At 44.1% G+C, this 20,344-nt stretch overlaps 2 protein-coding genes across 2 annotated transcripts; both read right to left on the bottom strand.

Moving 5' to 3' along the window:
• Positions 1-11,746: 11,746 nt before the first annotated feature.
• LOC146072945 (WD repeat-containing protein 76-like) lies at positions 11,747-13,547 on the bottom strand. The gene has a single exon (XM_083180115.1). The coding sequence runs from the start codon at positions 13,545-13,547 to the stop codon at positions 11,832-11,834; it is 1,716 nt and encodes a 571-aa protein (XP_083036241.1). The 3' UTR covers positions 11,747-11,831.
• A 1,394-nt stretch (positions 13,548-14,941) lies between these two features.
• LOC146072328 (WD repeat-containing protein 76-like) lies at positions 14,942-16,833 on the bottom strand. The gene has a single exon (XM_083179620.1). It carries the CDS (start codon positions 16,744-16,746, stop codon positions 15,031-15,033), a length of 1,716 nt encoding a protein of 571 aa, XP_083035746.1. The 5' UTR covers positions 16,747-16,833; the 3' UTR covers positions 14,942-15,030.
• Between the last annotated feature and the right edge of the window lie 3,511 nt (positions 16,834-20,344).

A 20,344-nucleotide genomic window follows, 5' to 3' on the forward strand; every position in this document is an offset into this window, starting at 1 on the left:
GCACCACAGCGCCATCCGCCCTTTTAAGAGCTTGTATGGTGGATGGGGGATGTTGGCCTCTCAATAGATTCGACATGAGCCTGCTCGCTCTATTCCCATGTTTGTGGAATCTGGCCTGGGAGAGAAATGTGAGTTTGGATTCTAGTTTAGTTAGGAGACTGTCGAAAAGTGATTTTTGTTCCTCATAGTTAGCCCTATTAGCTCTCGTGGGGTGCTTTTAAAACAACTGGTAGGAGTCCAGCTACAGTTTTTGGGTTTCTTTTTTGTGTTTTGAGGTAAATGAAATAATCGAGCCTCTAATGACCGGTTTCGAGGCCTGCCAAAATAGGAGAGGGGTCTCCTCTTCTGCCTGCATATTACTATGTTTGTAGTCCATCCACAGTGCCTCCAGCACATTGCGGAAGTTCTCTGAATCGGACATCTGGGATGGGAAACGCCATTGTCTCACAGGGCCCTTATCTATAAATGTTGCAAGTGTCACCCAGCTGACTCCATGGTCGGATATGGTTATGGGTTCCAGTGCTGAGCCCTGCACCCTGGGAAAAAGGGAGGAGGACATCAGAACATAGTCGATCCTGGATAGGGAACCATGTGCAGCTGAAAGGCATGTGTATTCGACTGGGTGACAAGCTCTCCAGACATCTACAAGTTGTAATTGAGTTAACAGGTATTGAATACCATATTTAGATGAATGACGCCTAGTGGGTATGGTCATATTTCTATCAAGTATGTTCGAGGCAGCGAGATTAAAGTCTCCGGCTAAGACTATTTGCTGGTGGGTATAGGGAAGGAGTCTAGTAGCCGTGTTTATAATGAACTGGCTCTGGTTGGTATTGGGCGCATAAACGTTGGCAAGGATATAGTGGGTGGAGTGTATGGTTATATCAGTTATTGTGTATCGTCCCCCAGGGTCCGCTTGTGTGGAATGTGTTTCAATCGGTATAGATTTCCTTATCAAAGTGACCACTCCTCTCGCCTTAGAATTGTAGGGCGCCGATGCCACTACTAGCCATCCCAGTGTATTCAGTTTAAGTACCTCAGCGGGAACTAAATGTGTTTCTTGGAGAAAGGCTATCTCAACCCCCACTCTGGACAGGTATAACAGTTTTTTTTTCCTCTTTGCGGCGGAATGGAATCCCCCCACATTAAGTGTGCCAAATTTCAGAGAAGTCATCTGTTAGGTGAAAGATGTGGTAACTCACAGATCCGTGGATGTATGGTTGTGGGTGACAGTCGAAGCAAATATCTCGATCTCTGCTCCGAGATGACTACAGTTGAATAATATCTGGGTGAACAAAACCATGTTAGATACATATTGACATTTCGGGGGAAAAACATGAGGAAAGGAGGGGAGACGTACATTGACAGTGACACAAACAACAACATAAACCAGGTGCTTTTGGTGCACCTAACCAACGTATTCGTTAACATCTTCCGGTTGGTAAAGGGTGTGGTAGGTCCAGGTATGTGCCCAAGTGGTCGAACCAGCAGTCCTTGGCTACCTCAGCCTCTCCAAGCAGGTATTCAAAGACACCATAATGGTGCGAACTTAACAGCTACCAACTTGCAGAATTCCCTCGCCTATATGGCGAGGGGCAGATACTAGTAAATTCTATTAAATTAGTCATGCTAACCCTCTAGTCGAGTAAGAGCAACTTAAAAGTCCACATAGGTAAAGTAGAGCCTCAAGAAGCCGGAGTGGGGGGCTAGAAGTTCGAGGTCTCTTCTCCTTTTTTTCTTTGTTCTTTTCCAGTTGGAATCCCCCATATATTCCATAATGGGCACAAGGGGGGGGGGGCAAACTGTGAAGATTGATGTTTTAATCTCGGGGTAGATTGCCCTCAGGGATATTATCATTTAGTGGAAGTGCGTCAATTAGTGGGAGGTTCCAAAAAGTGACCATGGTCTCGTCAGAGGGGAATGTAAAGTCAAAGGAGGGGGGGGGGGCAATTTTAGCCTTGCTGATCTTGTGTGAAAAGTGGTTGTGAGGATGATGATGCTTGGTCTTCTTCTGGGGTCTCTTCTGAAAGGAAGGCTTCACCATCTGATGCCAATGAAAAGTCCTTAAAGGAGGTACCCGAGAATATACGGAGCCGAGCTGGGTATAGTAGAGCGAACTTCCTGTTGCTTCTGGCAAGTGGAGAGCAGAGGGGGGTAAATTCTTTTCGGGCCCTGGCTACTTCCGCAGAGTAGTCCTGGAATAGGATAAGTTTGGCACCATTCCAGGTGATGTCACGTTTTCTTCTTGAGGCCGTCCACAGAGTCTCCTTGTGGACATAGTTAAGGCACCTGAAGATTACTGGTCTTGGGCGTGCATCTGCGGTGGGTCTCTGTGGTCCTATCCTATGGGCACGTTCTATTATCATTCCCGTACACTCCTCGGTCACTGATAACATTTCTGGCAGTGTGGTCTGGATAAAGGTAAGTAAATCTTGTCCCTTTATATATTCAGGTAGGCCCACCACCCGGAGGTTGTTCCTTCTTGAACAGTTTTCAAGATCATCTATTTTTGCCTGCATCTGGTATTGTGATTTTTGCATGGCTTCATATTGGGTTTTGAGTGTGGCGACATCTTGAAATATCTCACCAGTCAGGTGTTCGGTGTGGGTTACCCTCTTAGTGAGTTGTTTAAATTGTGATTTTATGTCCTGAACTGCCTGTGTGACTTTGACAGCGTGGGCTTCCATGATTGGGCTGATTGTGTCTTGTATGGCCTGCACTATGTCGGCATAGGTGACTGGGCCTTCATGCGGTTTTGGGGTTTGGGACAATGGGCGTCCGGGAGATGCCCCGGCCGTGATCACCGCTAAAGAGAGAAAAAAATTAAGGAAAGCAAAAGTCACATTTATTTGTAAACAACGTGTACAAGTACAAAGCACGTGTATTTGCCAAAATAATTGTATATTCAGACTTCTTTTGTTTTGTATATTCTGCTTTTGTCCATTACTTTCAACAATTTGGGTGGCGTATTGAAATGTTGTGTACAAACCTGTAGAATAGCTGAAATTTGTTTTATCATTCCAAGAGGCACCTACAATCTTACATCGGAAATGCGTAGTTCACTATCCTATGATTTGAGGTCAACAAAAGTTTTAGGATCCCTCTAGGTTGTGTATACCGCAGTGATGCTCATTCGTTAAATACAAACAGCCTTACCTGTCATATTCCTCCCACCACCAAGTTCCTATTGGGATGAATGGCACAGATCCGGCACTCGTTATGAACATTTTTAGCTTTCCAAATAGTATGTATTTTCTGTCCATTCTCGTGGAAGAATGCAATTTGATGATAGCCAGTCTGACTTCCAACCATAAAGCAGTTCTCTTGATTAGGGTCCCAAATGGCTCTGAAATATCCCGGATGATATCCTGAATATATTTTATGCCTGATTTATTTGTGGAGTTTAACACTGCTGTCCAATGATTCCCTTTTAAATACTTGTAAACAACCATCAGTACAGGTGGTGAGACAAGTGGTGAGAATGGGGTTGCCTGTGTTTGGGGAGAAGTATGCAGATATAACGGATTGTGTGTGTTCTGGTACCATCAAAGCAGGTTGGGGATTCCTCTTTCGTATATCATAAATATACACACAGCTGGATCCTGCCACAACACACAGATCTCTTCTTAGTGGATGCACACTAACAGTTCGGGCACTGGATCCAATGCAAGATAATTAGTTTATTTGCCAGTGTTAGCATGATTGTGAGCACCGGTATAATTTGAGCCTTTTTGGGGCCAAGGTCCCATATCTGAAAGTGTAAAAACAGGCATGCCACTGGGTTCTTTTGCAGTTTGAGGGAGTATATGTGGTTAACATATCCTATCAGTTTGTCCCAGAAATTCCCGACCTTGCCACACTCCCAGAAGTTATGATAATATGACGCTTTTGATTTCTGGCATTTATAACAGCAACCTGTATCCTCTGGTACAAAGTCTGCCCTTTGAACTGGCGCGATGTACGCTCTGTTAATAAATTTTATGTGTGTTTCCTGCAAGGACACCAATTGCAGGTGTTTCATCGTGAAACTGAGTTTATTAAATAATCTGGGTGGAGCAGGGTGGTCAGGAATGTCCAACAACCACTTCTCATGTAACTGTCGATGGCCCTGTGGCACCCCAGCTGTGATTAGTGAGGAGTAAAGATATCGTATTCTATAGCCCATTACACAGTCTGGAATAAGTAGAGCCTCTATGGGGTCAATAGTCTATTTTTTCTCCATCAGGGTTTCTTGAGACTGAGCAAAGTGTCTGGTTTGTAGATACATATAGAATTGCCTATTTGAGATGTCAAATTTTTCTACTAGTGTCGAGAACGGCATTATCAATCCACCCTTGCGGATATTTGTAATTCCTTTATCGCGCCACACATTGAACTCTGCGTTTTCCAGGCCTGGAATAAATTAGGGTTCCCCCACAGAGTAGTGAAAGGTGAGTAGGCGGATTTTCTATGTAATATTCTATTTATTTTTTTCCACGATCTGTAAGTAACTTCAAACAAAACGGATTCTCTGATCGGTTTGGGAATCATCCTAGCCGGAGAATGAAGTAGTGCTGCCGGGGAGTATGATTGAAATAGCTGTCCTTCCAGAGTGGGGGTTGTATACTCTGATCTGCCCATAAACCAGTCAGTAATATATCGAAAATGAGAGGCTAGTGAGAAGGCCTGTGTATCTGGCATAGCTAGTCCCCCATCCTGCCTGGAGAGTCGAAGTCGGTCAAAAGGGATGCAAGGTTTTTTGCCTGCCCAAGCAAATTTTATAAAGAGTGTCCTAAATTTTTGTAAGTCTACTTTTTTCAACTGTAATGGCAGCATTTGTAGTAGGTATGAGAGTTTGGGGAATGCTACTGATTTTATGACCGTTATTCTCCCTGCCAGCGATAATGGGAATGTTATCCAGCCTGTAAGCTGTTTTTCGATCGCTGAGTATGAAGGCGGGAAATTCACTGTGTAGAGGTCATCTAATTTGTTAGGGATCAGTACCCCTAAATATTTAAGGGTGGGATGGCATACTGTGAACTGTGATGTGAATGAGGGGGAGTGGAAGTAGTCATGCGAAGAATGGAAGGGCAATAGGCGAGATTTGTCATAATTCACTTTGAATCCTGAAAACTGGGAAAATTGAGAAATCATCGCCTGTATTGCAGGGATGGAGGTAGTGGGGTCGGTAATGAATAGTAAAATGTCATCAGTGAATAAACTAATTTTTACTGGTGATGTGTTTACCTTTATACCTTTAAAGTCACTAGAGTTTCTCAGAGCTATTGCTAGGGGCTCTTGTCCCCCTAGAGAGTGTGAGGGAGGCAGAGAGGTAGCTGTTTGTTAATATTTGGGAAGCGGAATGAGCATACAATAATTGGATTGTACGGGTAAAGTCGGCCGGAAGACCAAACCGTCCCATGGTATTAAATAGATGATCCCATGTGACTAGGTCGAATGCCTTTTCTGCATCAAGGGAAAGCAGTGCATGTGGACCCCTGGCCCCGACCGACTCTACCCACTGCATTACTGTGAGGGCTTTCCGGACATTAAGTACTGAGTGGCGTCCCCATACAAACCCAGTTTGGTCTGCATGAATCAGAGAGGGGAGTTTGAACTTAAGCCTATCTGCTAGGAGTTTTGTGAAAATTTTATAGTCGGTATTTAAGAGGGATATGGGTCTATATGATCCCGGGAGAAGGGGGTCTCTGCCCGGTTTATGTATGATTTTTAGTATGGCTGAGTTAAAGTATAGTGGGGGAGGAGTGCCTTTTAGTATTGCATTATAAAGAGCACATACGGGTTTGGTTAATTTGGGGGCCAAGAGTTTGTAGTGTTACGGGACTCGGCAGGGCAATGGAGAGTATGACAGCTGGCAAGAGACAATAGGTCAGGCGTGAGCCCGTAGCTGGGACCGCTGTTTAGGACGGCCACAGCAAACCCTACACTGACTCTGTTGAGTCCCCCGGGCAGATGGAATACCCCTGCAAGTGCTAGGCTTCGCCTGTAGCCGCCGCGTTCGACAGAGCCAGTTAAGCCGGCTCTGACCCCGATGCAGCCAGGTGTTACGTAAAGACAAGGGGTGAGCGATCGCCAGGGAGTATCTCAAAAGGATGACTGGCTAAAGGGCCTAGCTGGAAGGGACCCCTGACTAACCGACACCAGGTCAAGGACGGGTATCGCGACCCAGTCGCAGACACAAGAGATACAAAGGGGAATCTCAGAATGGGGGCACACCTAGACAAGTGATTCCCCAAAGCCGGGTGCAGACAAAGAGGGGTACACCCCTACCTGACGGGAGCTAGGGCCACAGACAATAACTGAATAGAACGAACAATTAAGAAAACAATACCAAAGAATAAAGATGGGCCCCACGGCGGGGGAAGGCCACGGAGGGCCACAGAATAACAAAGAGGTAGAAAACACGGGGCTCCTACGGAGCACTTACGTGACCCACAAGAAGATGGGAAGTGTGGATCAGACGTAGGCACTAGCCCAGGCCAGGAAATCCTCCGGAGCTGGCTGGGCAGCAGGGAACCAGGAGAGCAGAGCGGACAGAAAGGATCAGGCTGGAACAGAAGCTCCAGGGACCAGGTAACGTTTGCAGTAGAAAGCAATCTGTATAACCGGCGTCTGTGCCCAGCAGACGCCGGCTATTTATCCAAAGATCGCGCCGCCTGACGTCACTCAGGCGCGCGCGCGTGTCCCCTTCAGCTGGGCGGAAGTTCGGGGACGTTGCTAGGCAACGCCCCGACGCCCGTCCTTAGAGCGAGGCTTGGGACGCTGCCTAGCAACGCCCCCTGCCTCCAGCCTCCGTGCTGCAGCTGCCGTCCGTCTAGGTGCAGCAGATCCCGGACGGCGGTGTGTAACATGTAGTACTCATTAGTTAGTCCGTCTGGGCCTGGTGACTTTCCCATTTTCAGGGTTTTGATCTTAGCCAGAACCTCCTCTTCTGTTATCGGGGCTGTTAATGATTGTGAAGAGTCTTCATTTAATATTGGATGTGTTATGGATTCCCCAAATGCCTCCTTCTGCTGTGAGTTTATTTGAGGTTGGGAGTATAATTGTCTATAGAAGGCATGGAGGGTCTCCGCTATCTGGGGGCCGGAGTGCACCACAGCGCCATCCGCCCTTTTAAGAGCTTGTATGGTGGATGGGGGATGTTGGCCTCTCAATAGATTCGACATGAGCCTGCTCGCTCTATTCCCATGTTTGTGGAATCTGGCCTGGGAGAGAAATGTGAGTTTGGATTCTAGTTTAGTTAGGAGACTGTCGAAAAGTGATTTTTGTTCCTCATAGTTAGCCCTATTAGCTCTCGTGGGGTGCTTTTGAAACAACTGGTAGGGAGTCCAGATACAGTTTTTGGGTTTCTTTTTTGTGTTTTGAGGTAAATGAAATAATCAAGCCTCTAATGACCGGTTTCGAGGCCTGACAAAATAGGAGAGGGGTCTCCTCTTCTGCCTGCGTATTACTATGTTTGTAGTCCATCCACGTTGCCTCCAGCATATTGCGGAAGTTCTCTGAATCGGACATCTGGGATGGGAAACGCCATTGTCTCACAGGGCCCTTATCTATAAATGTCGCAAGTGTCACCCAGCTGACTCCATGGTCGGATATGGTTATGGGTTCCAGTGCACCCTGGGAAAGAGGGAGGAGGACATCAGAACATAGTCGATCCTGGATAGGGAACCATGTGCAGCTGAAAGGCATGTGTATTCCCGATCGACTGGGTGACAAGCTCTCCAGACATCTACAAGTTGTAATTGAGTTAACAGGTATTGAATACCATATTTAGATGAATGACGCCTAGTGGGTATGGTCATATTTCTATCAAGTATGTTCGAGGCAGCGAGATTAAAGTCTCCGGCTAAGACTATTTGCTGGTGGGTATAGGGAAGGAGTCTAGTAGCCGTGTTTATAATGAACTGGCTCTGGTTGGTATTGGGCGCATAAACGTTGGCAAGGATATAGTGGGTGGAGTGTATGGTTATATCAGTTATTGTGTATCGTCCCCCAGGGTCCGCTTGTGTGGAATGTGTTTCAATCGGTATAGATTTCCTTATCAAAGTGACCACTCCTCTCGCCTTAGAATTGTAGGGCGCCGATGCCACTGCTAGCTATCCCATTGTATTCAGTTTAAGTACCTCAGTGGGAACTAAATGTGTTTCTTGGAGAAAGGCTATCTCAACCCCCACTCTGGACAGGTATAACAGTATTTTTTTTCTCTTTGCAGAGGAATGGAATCCCCCCACATTAAGTGTGCCAAATTTCAGAGAAGTCATCTGTTAGGTGAAAGATGTGGTAACTCACAGATCCGTGGATGTATGGTTGTGGGTGACAGTCGAAGCCAATATCTCAATCTCAGCTCCGAGATGACTACAGTTGAATAATATCTGGGTGAACAAAACCATGTTAGATACATATTGACATTTCGGGGGAAAAACATGAGGAAAGGAGGGGAGACGTACATTGACAGTGACACAAACAACAACATAAACCAGGTGCTTTTGGTGCACCTAACCAACGTATTCGTTAACATCTTCCGGCTGGTAAAGGGTGAGGTAGGTCCAGGCATGTGCCCAATTGGCCGAACCAGCAGTCCTTGGCTACCTCAGCCTCTCCAAGCAGGTATTCAAAGACACCATAATGGTGCGAACTTAACAGCTACCAACTTGCAGAATTCCCTCGCCTATATGGCGAGGGGCAGATACTAGTAAATTCTATTAAATTAGTCATGCTAACCCTCTAGTCGAGTAAGAGCAACTTAAAAGTCCACATAGGTAAAGTAGAGCCTCAAGAAGCCGGAGTGGGGGGCTAGAAGTTTGAGGTCTCTTCTCCTTTTTTTCTTTGTTCTTTTCCAGTTGGAATCCCCCATATATTCCATAATGGGCACAAGGGGGGGCAAACTGTGAAGATTGATGTTTTAATCTCGGGGTAGATTGCCCTCAGGGATATCATTTAGTGGAAGTGCGTCAATTAGTGGGAGGTTCCAAAAAGTGACCATGGTCTCGTCAGAGGGGAATGTAAAGTCGAAGGAATGGGGGGGGGGGGGGGGGCAATTTTAGCCTTGCTGATCTTGTGTGAAAAGTGGTTGTGAGGATGATGATGCTTGATCTTCTTCTGGGGTCTCTTCTGAAAGGAAGGCTTCACCATCTGATGCCAATGAAAAGTCCTTAAAGGAGGTACCCGAGAATATACGGAGCTGTGCTGGGTATAGTAGAGCGAACTTCCTGTTGCTTCTGGCAAGTCGAGAGCAGAGGGGGGTGAATTCTTTTCGGGCCCTGGCTACTTCCGCAGAGTAGTCCTGGAATAGGATAAGTTTGGCACCATTCCAGGTGATGTCACGTTTTCTTCTTGAGGCCGTCCACAGAGTCTCCTTGTGGACATAGTTAAGGCACCTGAAGATGACTGGTCTTGGGCGTGCATCTGCGGTGGGTCTCTGTGGTCCTATCCTATGGGCACGTTCTATTATCATTCCCGTACACTCCTCGGTCACTGATAACATTTCTGGCAGTGTGGTCTGGATAAAGGTAAGTAAAGCTTGTCCCTTTATATCTTCAGGTAGGCCCACCACCCGGAGGTTGTTCCTTCTTGAACAGTTTTCAAGATCATCTATTTTTGCCTGCATCTGGTATTGTGATTTTTGCATGGCTTCATATTGGGTTTTCAGTGTGGCGACATCTTGAAATATCTCACCAGTCAGGTGTTCGGTGTGGGTTACCCTCTTAGTGAGTTGTTTAAATTGTGATTTTATGTCCTGAACTGCCTGTGTGACTTTGCCAGCGTGGGATTCCATGATTGGGCTGATTGTGTCTTGTATGGCCTGCACTATGTCGGCATAGGTGACTGGGCCTTCATGCGGTTTTGGGGTTTGGGACAATGGGCGTCCGGGAGATGATGGAGATGAATTAGCCCCCATGTCAATTTGTGTTATGTCCGTAGGAACCCATGGTGCATCCCCCTCGGTATCTGTTGTGTGTTTGTGTGAGGTCAGGTAGCGAGTCTTGGGAGTCTGCACCCTTCTTTCCTTTTGCTACATTGCTCTGGGGTTTGGATTGGGCTGTGGAGGGTGTTGCGGCCGTCATTTTGTCTCTGGCATGGCGATTGGAGGATCGGTGTCTGGGGGTCTCCTCTGCTGCGGGCACTCCCTGGCCCTTATTCATAATGTATAATGTGCGGGGTCAGCCTGGGCTTAGAGGCCGGGATGTGGGATATTCCGCCGTTCTGTGGCTCCCAGTAAAAAAGCCAGCTGGTGGGAGTGCGGCCTTAGGGTTTGGGGGATCTTTCACGGAAGCAGCGGTTGTATTAGGCCCAATTTGGCAGGTGTGGGGAAGGGGTGGGTCCAGACAGGTTTGGTACAGGAGCCGGGGCGAGGGAGTTACCCCTGTTTTAGGAGGTACCTGACTGTGTCTCTGATGGCGTGTGGTGCGCAGGCACTGTGGCGGAGACCCTTGCGACTGCTGGTGTGGGCTGGAGCATGTAGCTGTCCCGGCCCGTCTGTCCTCTAAGCGCTGGTAAGGGGTGGCTTGTCAGCTCGGGAGTAGGAGATAGAGCGGGGAGCTGTCCTTGTCTCTTATATGCACCCTGCGTCTCCCTCTCCGGGCGCGATCAGCGTCTCACGCGGTCCGGGAGCAGGGAGTGCGGTCACGTGGGAGCGGGCGAAGGCACCCGGGCAGCCCCGATCCCGGCGATGTTGGGGTCGTTAGATGCGGCTGGTCAGCCCGGTCAGTCCTGGCTGGGTTGGGAAGTCCGTCATTAGTACAAAGTTAAACAAAAATATTGTATAAAACATTTAGGTATTGGAACCATTTTTATACACAGTCCCCTATTTTCAGGGTTTCCATTTAATCATAAATAAAATGTTCAACCTTATTACTATTTTGAGAATCCTTTGCAGGTAAGAACTGCCTGATGTTTGGAACCAATGGAAATCACCAAATGGGCGAGTATGCTTGTCGCATGACAGGCGAGCGCATACTTAATGTTTGCATTCAGCCCATCATGGAGGAGGTTACACTATTATGGTGCAGTTGGTGACTTCATAAAATCCAAAAGAACCAGAGGCTCTGAACACTGCCATGCAATCTCTTCTAGCACCAATCTCTAATTGAACTCCATTAGAATCATCTGGACAGGTGCATTTGAGATGGGAAAGCAATGAGCCAAAACCACATTTGGAAGTTGCTGCAAGACAAATGGGATACAATGGGGTGAAAGTTTAAACATGTCGAGCGACAGAAAGCCCGGCCGTGATCATCGCTAAAGAGAGAAAAAAATTAAGGAAAGCAAAAGTCACATTTATTTGTAAACAACGTGTACAAGTACAAAGCACGTGTATTTTCCAAAATAATTGTATATTCAGACTTCTTTTGTTTTGTATATTCTGCTTTTAACCATTACTTTCCCCAAAATCAACAATTTGGGTGGCGTATTGAAATGTTGTGTACAAACCTGTAGAATAGCTGAAATTTGTTATATCATTTCAAGAGGCACCTACAATCTTACATCGGAAATGCGTAGTTCACTATCCTATGATTTGAGGTCAACAAAAGTTTTAGGATCCCTCTAGGTTGTGTATACCGCAGTGATGCTCATTCGTTAAATACAAACAGCCTTACCTGTCATATTCCTACCACCACCAAGTTCCTATTGGGATGAATGGCACAGATCCGGCACTCGTTATGAACATTTGTAGCTTTCCAAATAGTATGTATTTTCTGTCCATTCTCGTGGAAGAATGCAATTTGATGATAGCCAGTCTGACTTCCAACCATAAAGCAGTTCTCTTGATTAGGGTCCCAAATGGCTCTGAAATATCCCGGATGATATCCTGAATATATTTTATGCCTGATTTATTTGTGGAGTTTAACACTGCTGTCCAATGATTCCCTTTTAAATACTTGTAAACAACCATCAGTACAGGTGGTGAGACAAGTGATGAGAATGCGGTTGCCTGTGTTTGGGGAGAAGTATGCAGTTATAATGGATTGTGTGTGTCCTGGTACCATCAAAGCAGGTTGGGGATTCCTCTTTCGTATATCATAAATATACACACAGCTGGATCCTGTCACAACACACAGATCTCTTCTTAGTGGATGCACACTAACAGTTCGGGCACTAGGCATGGACAAGGGTATCTGCATTTCATGTGTTGTCCCCGGAGTCCTGCGATCTACCACTGATAACCTAGCATCCCAGTGACTAACTATCAGCACAGAGCTGTCAGCTGACAGGAAGTCAAATGAGGAGAAACCTCGATCACCATCATCACGGTAAACCACATCAAACATGAAGGAATCGAGATCGGAGCAACGTATTGTTCCATCATTACTGAGTGACAGCAGATGTGCAGGATTAGATGGAGAGAAAAGTAAAGTGGAAACTCTTTTGCTTTCGGGTACAAATGTATACACCCCTTTACCAGGTGGCTTGAGTCCCACATCCCACAGACCAACATAGCCATTCTTGTCTCCAGCCGCTACCAGAATTCGGCTCTTTGAAGGATGAACAGCCAAAGAGCACATCGTAGAAGGGACAACCCTACAGAAACTGTTGTCCCTCAGCTTCAAAGCTTGCAGATCCTTTGTATAACTCCACAACTCTTTGCAGTGCTTCCTGGGTCTTTCCACAGGATCCTCACTAATGGATGCCCACGTCCGCAGGAATGTTCGTACAGCCCCACAATCCACATTTTCAGCAATCATTTCTATAGGAACTGGAGTTTTCTGCACATCTCTGCTATTCTCTGTGCCAATCATTTCTGGAAGTTTCTGGTGTACTGGTTCCACTGGTTGCAATGGGTCTGGTTTGTCCCGATGTTTAACACACTGAAGCCTCAGTGAACATCGAGTGGCTGTATACACTTTCTTTTTAAACTCTCTTTTACAAATCTGTTTTTTAGGCGGTTGTAGGCTTGATGCGGTCTCAAGTAGTTTCAAGGAATTCAGAAATTTTGAATTTTCTTTGATATTTTTCAATCTTTCCCGTTCATATGCAGATAGACTAGATTGCTCCTGAGCGGAGAGTTGATCATAGTCTGATTCCTCTGATTCATCTGAGGACTGCTTCTCCTCTTCTTGTTCTAGCTCTAACTTCAAGCATGGCAACTTCACTACAGGCTGCTTCCAAGCAAAGTTTGTGTCAAGTGAAATACAATCTTTGCTCTCGCAGGGGTTTTTAAATTGGTGTGTCTTTTCGTTAATCACAGTCCTAAAAGGCTTATTAGAAGAAGAAAGTGGAGGCGAATTATAAAGAGGGGCATCGCTATTATCGGTACTTTCTATATCAGAATGTTGTCCTTCCTTGAATGGTTTTTCAATTTCAAGTGTTTTCTCCACACTAAACAGCTTAACATTTGTTTGCGATCTCAAATTGCCTCTCCTTACTGGGGTACCTTTCTTTTCCAGTGGGCGTTTCTTCCATGAACCACTCATATTAGAAGTGAAGATTCCATTACGCACAAGGAGAGGAGGTCTATCAGGGACTGAGCTTCTATTGGGTGTAATTTCCTGGGGTATAGCTGGCACCTTCCTGCCATCGTCTCGGGATACTGAACGTCGAGAAGACATAGCGCCGGAGAGTGTGTATATACACAGTATAATCGCAACCCGCGAACCTCTGACAGCAGGCACTGTGGCGGAGACCCTTGCGACTGCTGGTGCGGGCTGGAGCGTGTAGCTGTCCCGGCCCGTTTGTCCTCTAGGCGCTGGTAAGGGGTGGCTTGTCAGCTCGGGAGTAGGAGATCGAGCGGGGAACTGTCCTTGTCTCTTAAATGCACCCTGCGTCTCCCTCTCTGGGCGCGATCAGCGTCTCACGCGGTCCGGTCCGGGAGCAGGGAGTGCGGTCACGTGGGAGCGGGCGAAGGCGCCCGGGCAGCCCCGATCCCGGCGATGTTGGGGTCGTTAGATGCGGCTGGTCAGCCCGGTCAGTCCTGGCTGGGTTGGGAAGTCCATCATTAGTACAAAGTTAAACAAAAATATTGTATAAAACATTTAGGTATTGGAACCATTTTTATACACAGTCCCCTATTTTCAGGGTTTCCATTTAATCATAAATAAAATGTTCAACCTTATTACTATTTTGAGAATCCTTTGCAGGTAAGAACTGCCTGATGTTTGGAACCAATGGAAATCACCAAATGCGCGAGTATGCTTGTCGCATGACAGGCGAGCGCATACTTAATGTTTGCATTCAGCCCATCATGGAGGAGGTTACACTATTATGGTGCAGTTGGTGACTTCATAAAATCCAAAAGAACCAGAGGCTCTGAACACTGCCATGCAATCTCTTCTAGCTCCAATCTCTAATTGAACTCCATTAGAATCATCTGGACAGGTGCATTTGAGATGGGAAAGCAATGAGCCAAAACCACATTTGAAAGTTGCTGCAAGACAAATGGGATACAATCGGGTTAAAGTTTAAACATGTCGAGCGACAGAAAGCCCGGCCGTGATCACAGCTAAAGAGAGAAAAAAATTAAGGAAAGCAAAAGTCACATTTATTTGTAAACAACGTGTACAAGTACAAAGCACGTGTATTTGCCAAAATAATTGTATATTCAGACTTCTTTTGTTTTGTATATTCTGCTTTTGTCCATTACTTTCCACAAAATCAACAATTTGGGTGGCGTATTGAAATGTTGTGTACAAACCTGTAGAATAGCTGAAATTTGTTATATCATTCCAAGAGGCAACTACAATCTTACATCGGAAATGCGTAGTTCACTATCCTATGATTTGAGGTCAACAAAAGTTTTAGGATCCCTCTAGGTTGTGTATACCGCAGTGATGCTCATTCGTTAAATACAAACAGCCTTACCTGTCATATTCCTACCACCACCAAGTTCCTATTGGGATGAATGGCACAGATCCGGCACTCGTTATGAACATTTTTAGCTTTCCAAATAGTATGTATTTTCTGTCCATTCTCGTGGAAGAATGCAATTTGATGATAGCCAGTCTGACTTCCAACCATAAAGCAGTTCTCTTGATTAGGGTCCCAAATGGCTCTGAAATATCCCGGATGATATCCTGAATATATTTTATGCCTGATTTATTTGTGGAGTTTAACACTGCTGTCCAATGATTCCCTTTTAAATACTTGTAAACAACCATCAGTACAGGTGGTGAGACAAGTGGTGAGAATGCAGTTGCCTGTGTTTGGGGAGAAGTATGCAGATATAACGGATTGTGTGTGTCCTGGTACCATCAAAGCAGGTTGGGGATTCCTCTTTCGTATATCATAAATATACACACAGCTGGATCCTGCCACAACACACAGATCTCTTCTTAGTGGATGCACACTAAGAGTTCGGGCACTAGGCATGGACAAAGGTATCTGCATTTCATGTGTTGTCCCCAGAGTCCTGCGATCTACCACTGATAACCAAGCATCCCAGTGACTAACTATCAGCACATAGCTGTCAGCTGACAGGAAGTCAAATGAGGAGAAACCTCGATCATCATCATCACGGTAAACCACATCAAACATGAAGGAATCGAGATCGGAGCAGCGTATTGTTCCATCATTACTGAGTGACAGCAGATGTGCAGGATTAGATGGAGAGAAAAGTAAAGTGGAAACTCTTTTGCTGTGGGGTACAAATGTATACACCCCTTTACCAGGTGGCTTGAGTCCCACATCCCACAGACCAACATAGCCATTCTTGTCTCCAGCCGCTACCAGAATTCGGCTCTTTGAAGGATGAACAGCCAAAGAGCACATCGTAGAAGGGACAACCCTACAGAAACTGTTGTCCCTCAGCTTCAAAGCTTGCAGATCCTTTGTATAACTCCACAACTCTTTGCAGTGCTTCCTGGGTCTTTCCACAGGATCCTCACTAATGGATGCCCACGTCCGCAGGAATGTTCGTACAGCCCCACAATCCACATTTTCAGCAATCATTTCTATAGGAACTGGAGTTTTCTGCACATCTCTGCTATTCTCTGTGCCAATCATTTCTGGAAGTTTCTGGTGTACTGGTTCCACTGGTTGCAATGGGTCTGGTTTGTCCCCATGTTTAACACACTGAAGCCTCAGTGAACATCGAGTGGCTGTATACACTTTCTTTTTAAACTCACTTTTACAAATCTGTTTTTTAGGCGGTTGTAGGCTTGATGCGGTCTCAAGTAGTGTCAAGGAATTCAGAAATTTAGAATTGTCTTTGATATTTTTCAATCTTTCACGTTCATATGCAGATAGACCAGATTTCTCCTGAGCGGAGAGTTGATCATAGTCCGATTCCTCTGATTCATCTGAGGACTGCTTCTCCTCTTCTTGTTCTAGCTCTAACTTCAAGCATGGCAACTTAACTACAGGCTGCTTCCAAGCAAAGTTTGTGTCAAGTGAAATACAATCTTTGCTCTCGTAGGGGTTTTTAAATTGGTGTGTCTTTTCGTTAATCACAGTCCTAAAAGGCTTATTAGAAGAAGAAAGTGGAGGCGAAATATAAAGAGGGGCATCGCTATTATCAGTACTTTCTATATCAGAATGTTGTCCTTCCTTGAATAGTTTTTCAATTTCAAGTGTTTTCTCCACACTAAACAGCTTAACATTTGTTTGCGATCTCAAATTGCCTCTCCTTACTGGGGTACCTTTCTCTTCCAGTGGGCGTTTCTTCCACGAACCACTCATATTAGATGTGAAGATTCCATTACGCACAAGGATAGGAGGTCTATCAGGGACTGAGCTTCTATTGGGTGTAATTTCCTGGGGTATAGCTGGCACCTTCCTGCCATCGTCTCGGGATACTGAACGCCGAGAAGACATAGCGCCGGAGAGTGTGTATATACACAGTATAATCGCAACCCGCGAACCTCTGACAGCACCGGCAGCTTCCCGCCAGCTGAGTTATGTAAAGGGAGATATTCCCTTATTGCTTTCTAAGGATATCAATATGCCTATCCCAAACATGTTTTAATTGCTCTACTGTAGTTGCTTCTACCACCTCTGATGGGAGACTATGCCACTTATTCACTACTCTTTCGGTTAAGTCATTCTTCCACACATTTCTCCTGAATCTTCCTCCCTTGCTCCTCTTCCTGGGAAGAATGTCTCCCACCTGTACCTTGTTAAAACCCTTGATATATTTTAAAAGTTTCTATCATGTCCCCCCCTTTCCCTTCTCTGCTCCAAACGATACATATTAAGATATTTTAGTCTTTCCTGGCTGGTACGTTTTGTGATGTAGGCCATGCACCATTTTAGTTGCCCATCTTTGTACAGTCTCTAATGTATTTATATCCTTCTGGAGATATGACCTCCAGAACTGAACACAGTACTCTAGATGAGGTCGTACCAATGACTTAGCATCTGACTTGCCTTCTTCATTGCTTTGTTACATTGCCTACCTGCCTTTTTTTTTATGATTTTTATTAGAGATTTTCAATACACAAGAAATTATATAAATCACCATGCATACATATATGGATTAATACAATAACGCATTTTAGACTGTCAGTGTTTTCCTCTGTCAACACAAGGTACAATGAGCACATACTTGGTTGTATACATTAGTGATTATATGACAATATTATAGACTTTCTAATATAATACAAGTATAGGATTTGTATAAGTTTTTGTCTGACAGTTAACAGTTGAGGTGCAGTTTTTTTGTCCATTATATTAATATACACTTTCTGGCTACTGTCAATATAGTAAATAGTAGTGGAATTGTATGTTTTGAAATCTGGTCCATTGGCCAGCTGGAAAAATTGAGTGCCATGATTGCTTTAGGATCGACGGTAAATTTTGTGTTAAACAATCTGTTAATACAGTATATATATAATACTTTCAATTTATAGCAGTCCCACATACAGTGCGAGTAATCAGCCTTGGTTGTTCTGCATTTAATGCCGTATCCTTTTTCTTCTGAGATCATATGTCTTTGTTGGTATGGAGTAATATATGCCCTGTGAAGTGTTCGTAGATATACTTCTTGTAGGTAGACAGATTGCAGTGCTTTCATGGATATAGAGTGCATGGAAATTATGTCTTCCAAGTTTTCCAGACACGGAGGGGGAAATTTACTAAAGGAAATTTGTAAAAAATAGGTGTATTTGTATCCATAAATACACTTATTTTTTACATTTAGTATCATGAAAATACGGCAATTCGTATTCGTATTCATAGCACATCAATACGAATACGAATTGCCGTATTTTCGGCATAGTAAATGCCAAAAAATAAGTGTATTTCTGGATACAAATACACCTATTTTTTACTAATTTCCTTTAGTAAATTTCCCCCGGAATGTCTTTTTTTCCATTTATCAAATAACAATGACAAGTTATCCTTACGGACATTCAAATTTTGCAATACCAGCTGGTAAATACATTTTAATCTATATGGTTTTGACAGTATATATGTTAAAATTAGGTCTATACTTTGAATGCAAGTCGCTATCCTAAGAGTATAGGTTGTAGGTGGAGTTGCTTTAATAGATTGCAGAAAATGTCTTATCTGAAGATACATGTATAGATGTGTATGAGGCAAATTATATTTAATTGAGAGATCTAAAAAAGACATACTGGGGGAAATTTAATAGAATGAGAGATTTAGAAAGTGAAAGATCTGGGAAGAAATCTCCAGGTCTTTTTACCAGTTTGATTTTGAAGTGTAAATGATTGCCGCTTTAAAAAAACTGGAGATTTCTTCCCAAATCTCTCACTTTCTAAATCTCTCATTCTATTAAATTTCACCCACTATTTCCTCCTAGGTCAAACACTTTGTTGGAGGAGTCTAATCCCTTGTCTCTCCACACAAGAAAGCATGGATTACTCAGTGAAGGAGGGAATGAAGGATTTCCCCATAGAGGTATATATTGGGTAAGAAGGGGGTTCCTGTTACAAATTTTATTAATTTGTTTCCATGTGGAATAAGTATCTTTAAATAAAACATGGTTCTTAATTGCTATTGGGATATTCTTGGAGGTGGATTGTAGTAATGCTCCAGGGGCAAAAGGTAAAAAGGCAGCATGATCTAATTGCATGTCAGTATATGTGGATCTATTTAATATCCAGTCTCCAATGTATCTAAATTGTATGGCCTGAGAGTATGATTTTAAATCAGGGTATCCGAAGCCACCATCAGTTTTAGAAGTTTTTTTATTTGTTTTTTGCTATTCTGGGCCTTTTGTTCTGCCAAATAAAATTAGAGAATAAAGATTCCAAGCGGGTCACATCAGACTTTTTAATGTTTAGTGGGAGCATTTGCATACAGTAAAAAAATTTCGGGAAGATAATGGACTGGAACAGCCAGTCGCCCTAATAATGATATTGGAAGATCTCTCCAGGATTCTAGCTTTGTCTCTATCTGTGTTATAATAGGGGCAAAATTTAGGGAATAAAGACGATTTAAATCATTACTAGAGACAGGATAATAAGCATTTGCATATTTGCATATGTATTTTCATATTTTGCCCATTCTCACTGGTTATTGCATATTTGATCTAAAATCTAGTGATGGTGCATATTTTAGGCCCGCCCCCTTTTCACCCGCAAATCACAGCACAGCTTTGCCCTGCTGCTGCAGGCCATGTAGTGGTAGATTTTGCAGGCTAGACCCATGACGGGTTACAATGAGTATGCATCGCAGGGAGGAATCCTTCCACTGCGCTGCCCTCACATGCTATGTTGACATTTGATCCATCAGTGCTGGAGTTGAGGTTCTGTGTAGTTAATGCCAGAAGAGCCTAGGACGCTGCAGTCTGCTGTAGCAGCCAGGAAGAAAAAATATCCTGTGTACAGCACTGGACATCTGCAGATGCTGTGAGACTATTTTTGAGGTTTATTTGCAACTAATTTTATGCTGATTTTTAAAAAAATAAGTAAAAATTATTTTTTTGTTATTTAATGTAGCATATTTTAACACTTTTCATGGATATTTGAGGTATTTTTCATGCATATTTGCATGCATATTTCAAGCTTTTTAATGTTGCATATAATCCTGTCTCTAACCATTACAAATCTGTATGCCTAAGTATTTAAAATGTGATGTAGTTAAAGCAAAAGGAATATTCAGCGTTTTAAAAAAGAGGCATCTGTATTACCTAATGGCAATATTTCTGATTTAGATAGATTGACTTTATAACCAGAGATCTCCCCGAACAAGTCTATAAGATGAAGTAGTGCTGGTATTGAGTGCGAAGGTTTCGATAAAAAGAGCAGTGTATCATCCGCAAATAAGGCTATCCTTAATTCTTCTTTGGTAATTTTGATTCCATGAATCAAAGGTGATGTGCGGACTGCCACTGCCAAAGGTTCTATTGCAATTTCAAAAAATTGGGTGAGAGGGGGCACCCCTGGCGGGTACGTCTACCTAGTTGAAAGGAAGGGGAGAGAAGGCCATTGCATGCAATATATGAATT

The sequence above is a fragment of the Crinia signifera genome, chromosome 4 (genome assembly GCF_055691185.1).
Source record: "Crinia signifera chromosome 4, ASM5569118v1, whole genome shotgun sequence".
NCBI classification, from domain to species: Eukaryota; Metazoa; Chordata; class Amphibia; order Anura; family Myobatrachidae; genus Crinia; species Crinia signifera.

Bases quoted from the DNA above. Each gene is read 5' to 3' on its own strand.
- LOC146072945 (XM_083180115.1), bottom strand. From the start codon at position 13,547: ATGTCTTCTCGACGTTCAGTATCCCGAGACGATGGCAGGAAGGTGCCA.
- LOC146072328 (XM_083179620.1), bottom strand. From the start codon at position 16,746: ATGTCTTCTCGGCGTTCAGTATCCCGAGACGATGGCAGGAAGGTGCCA.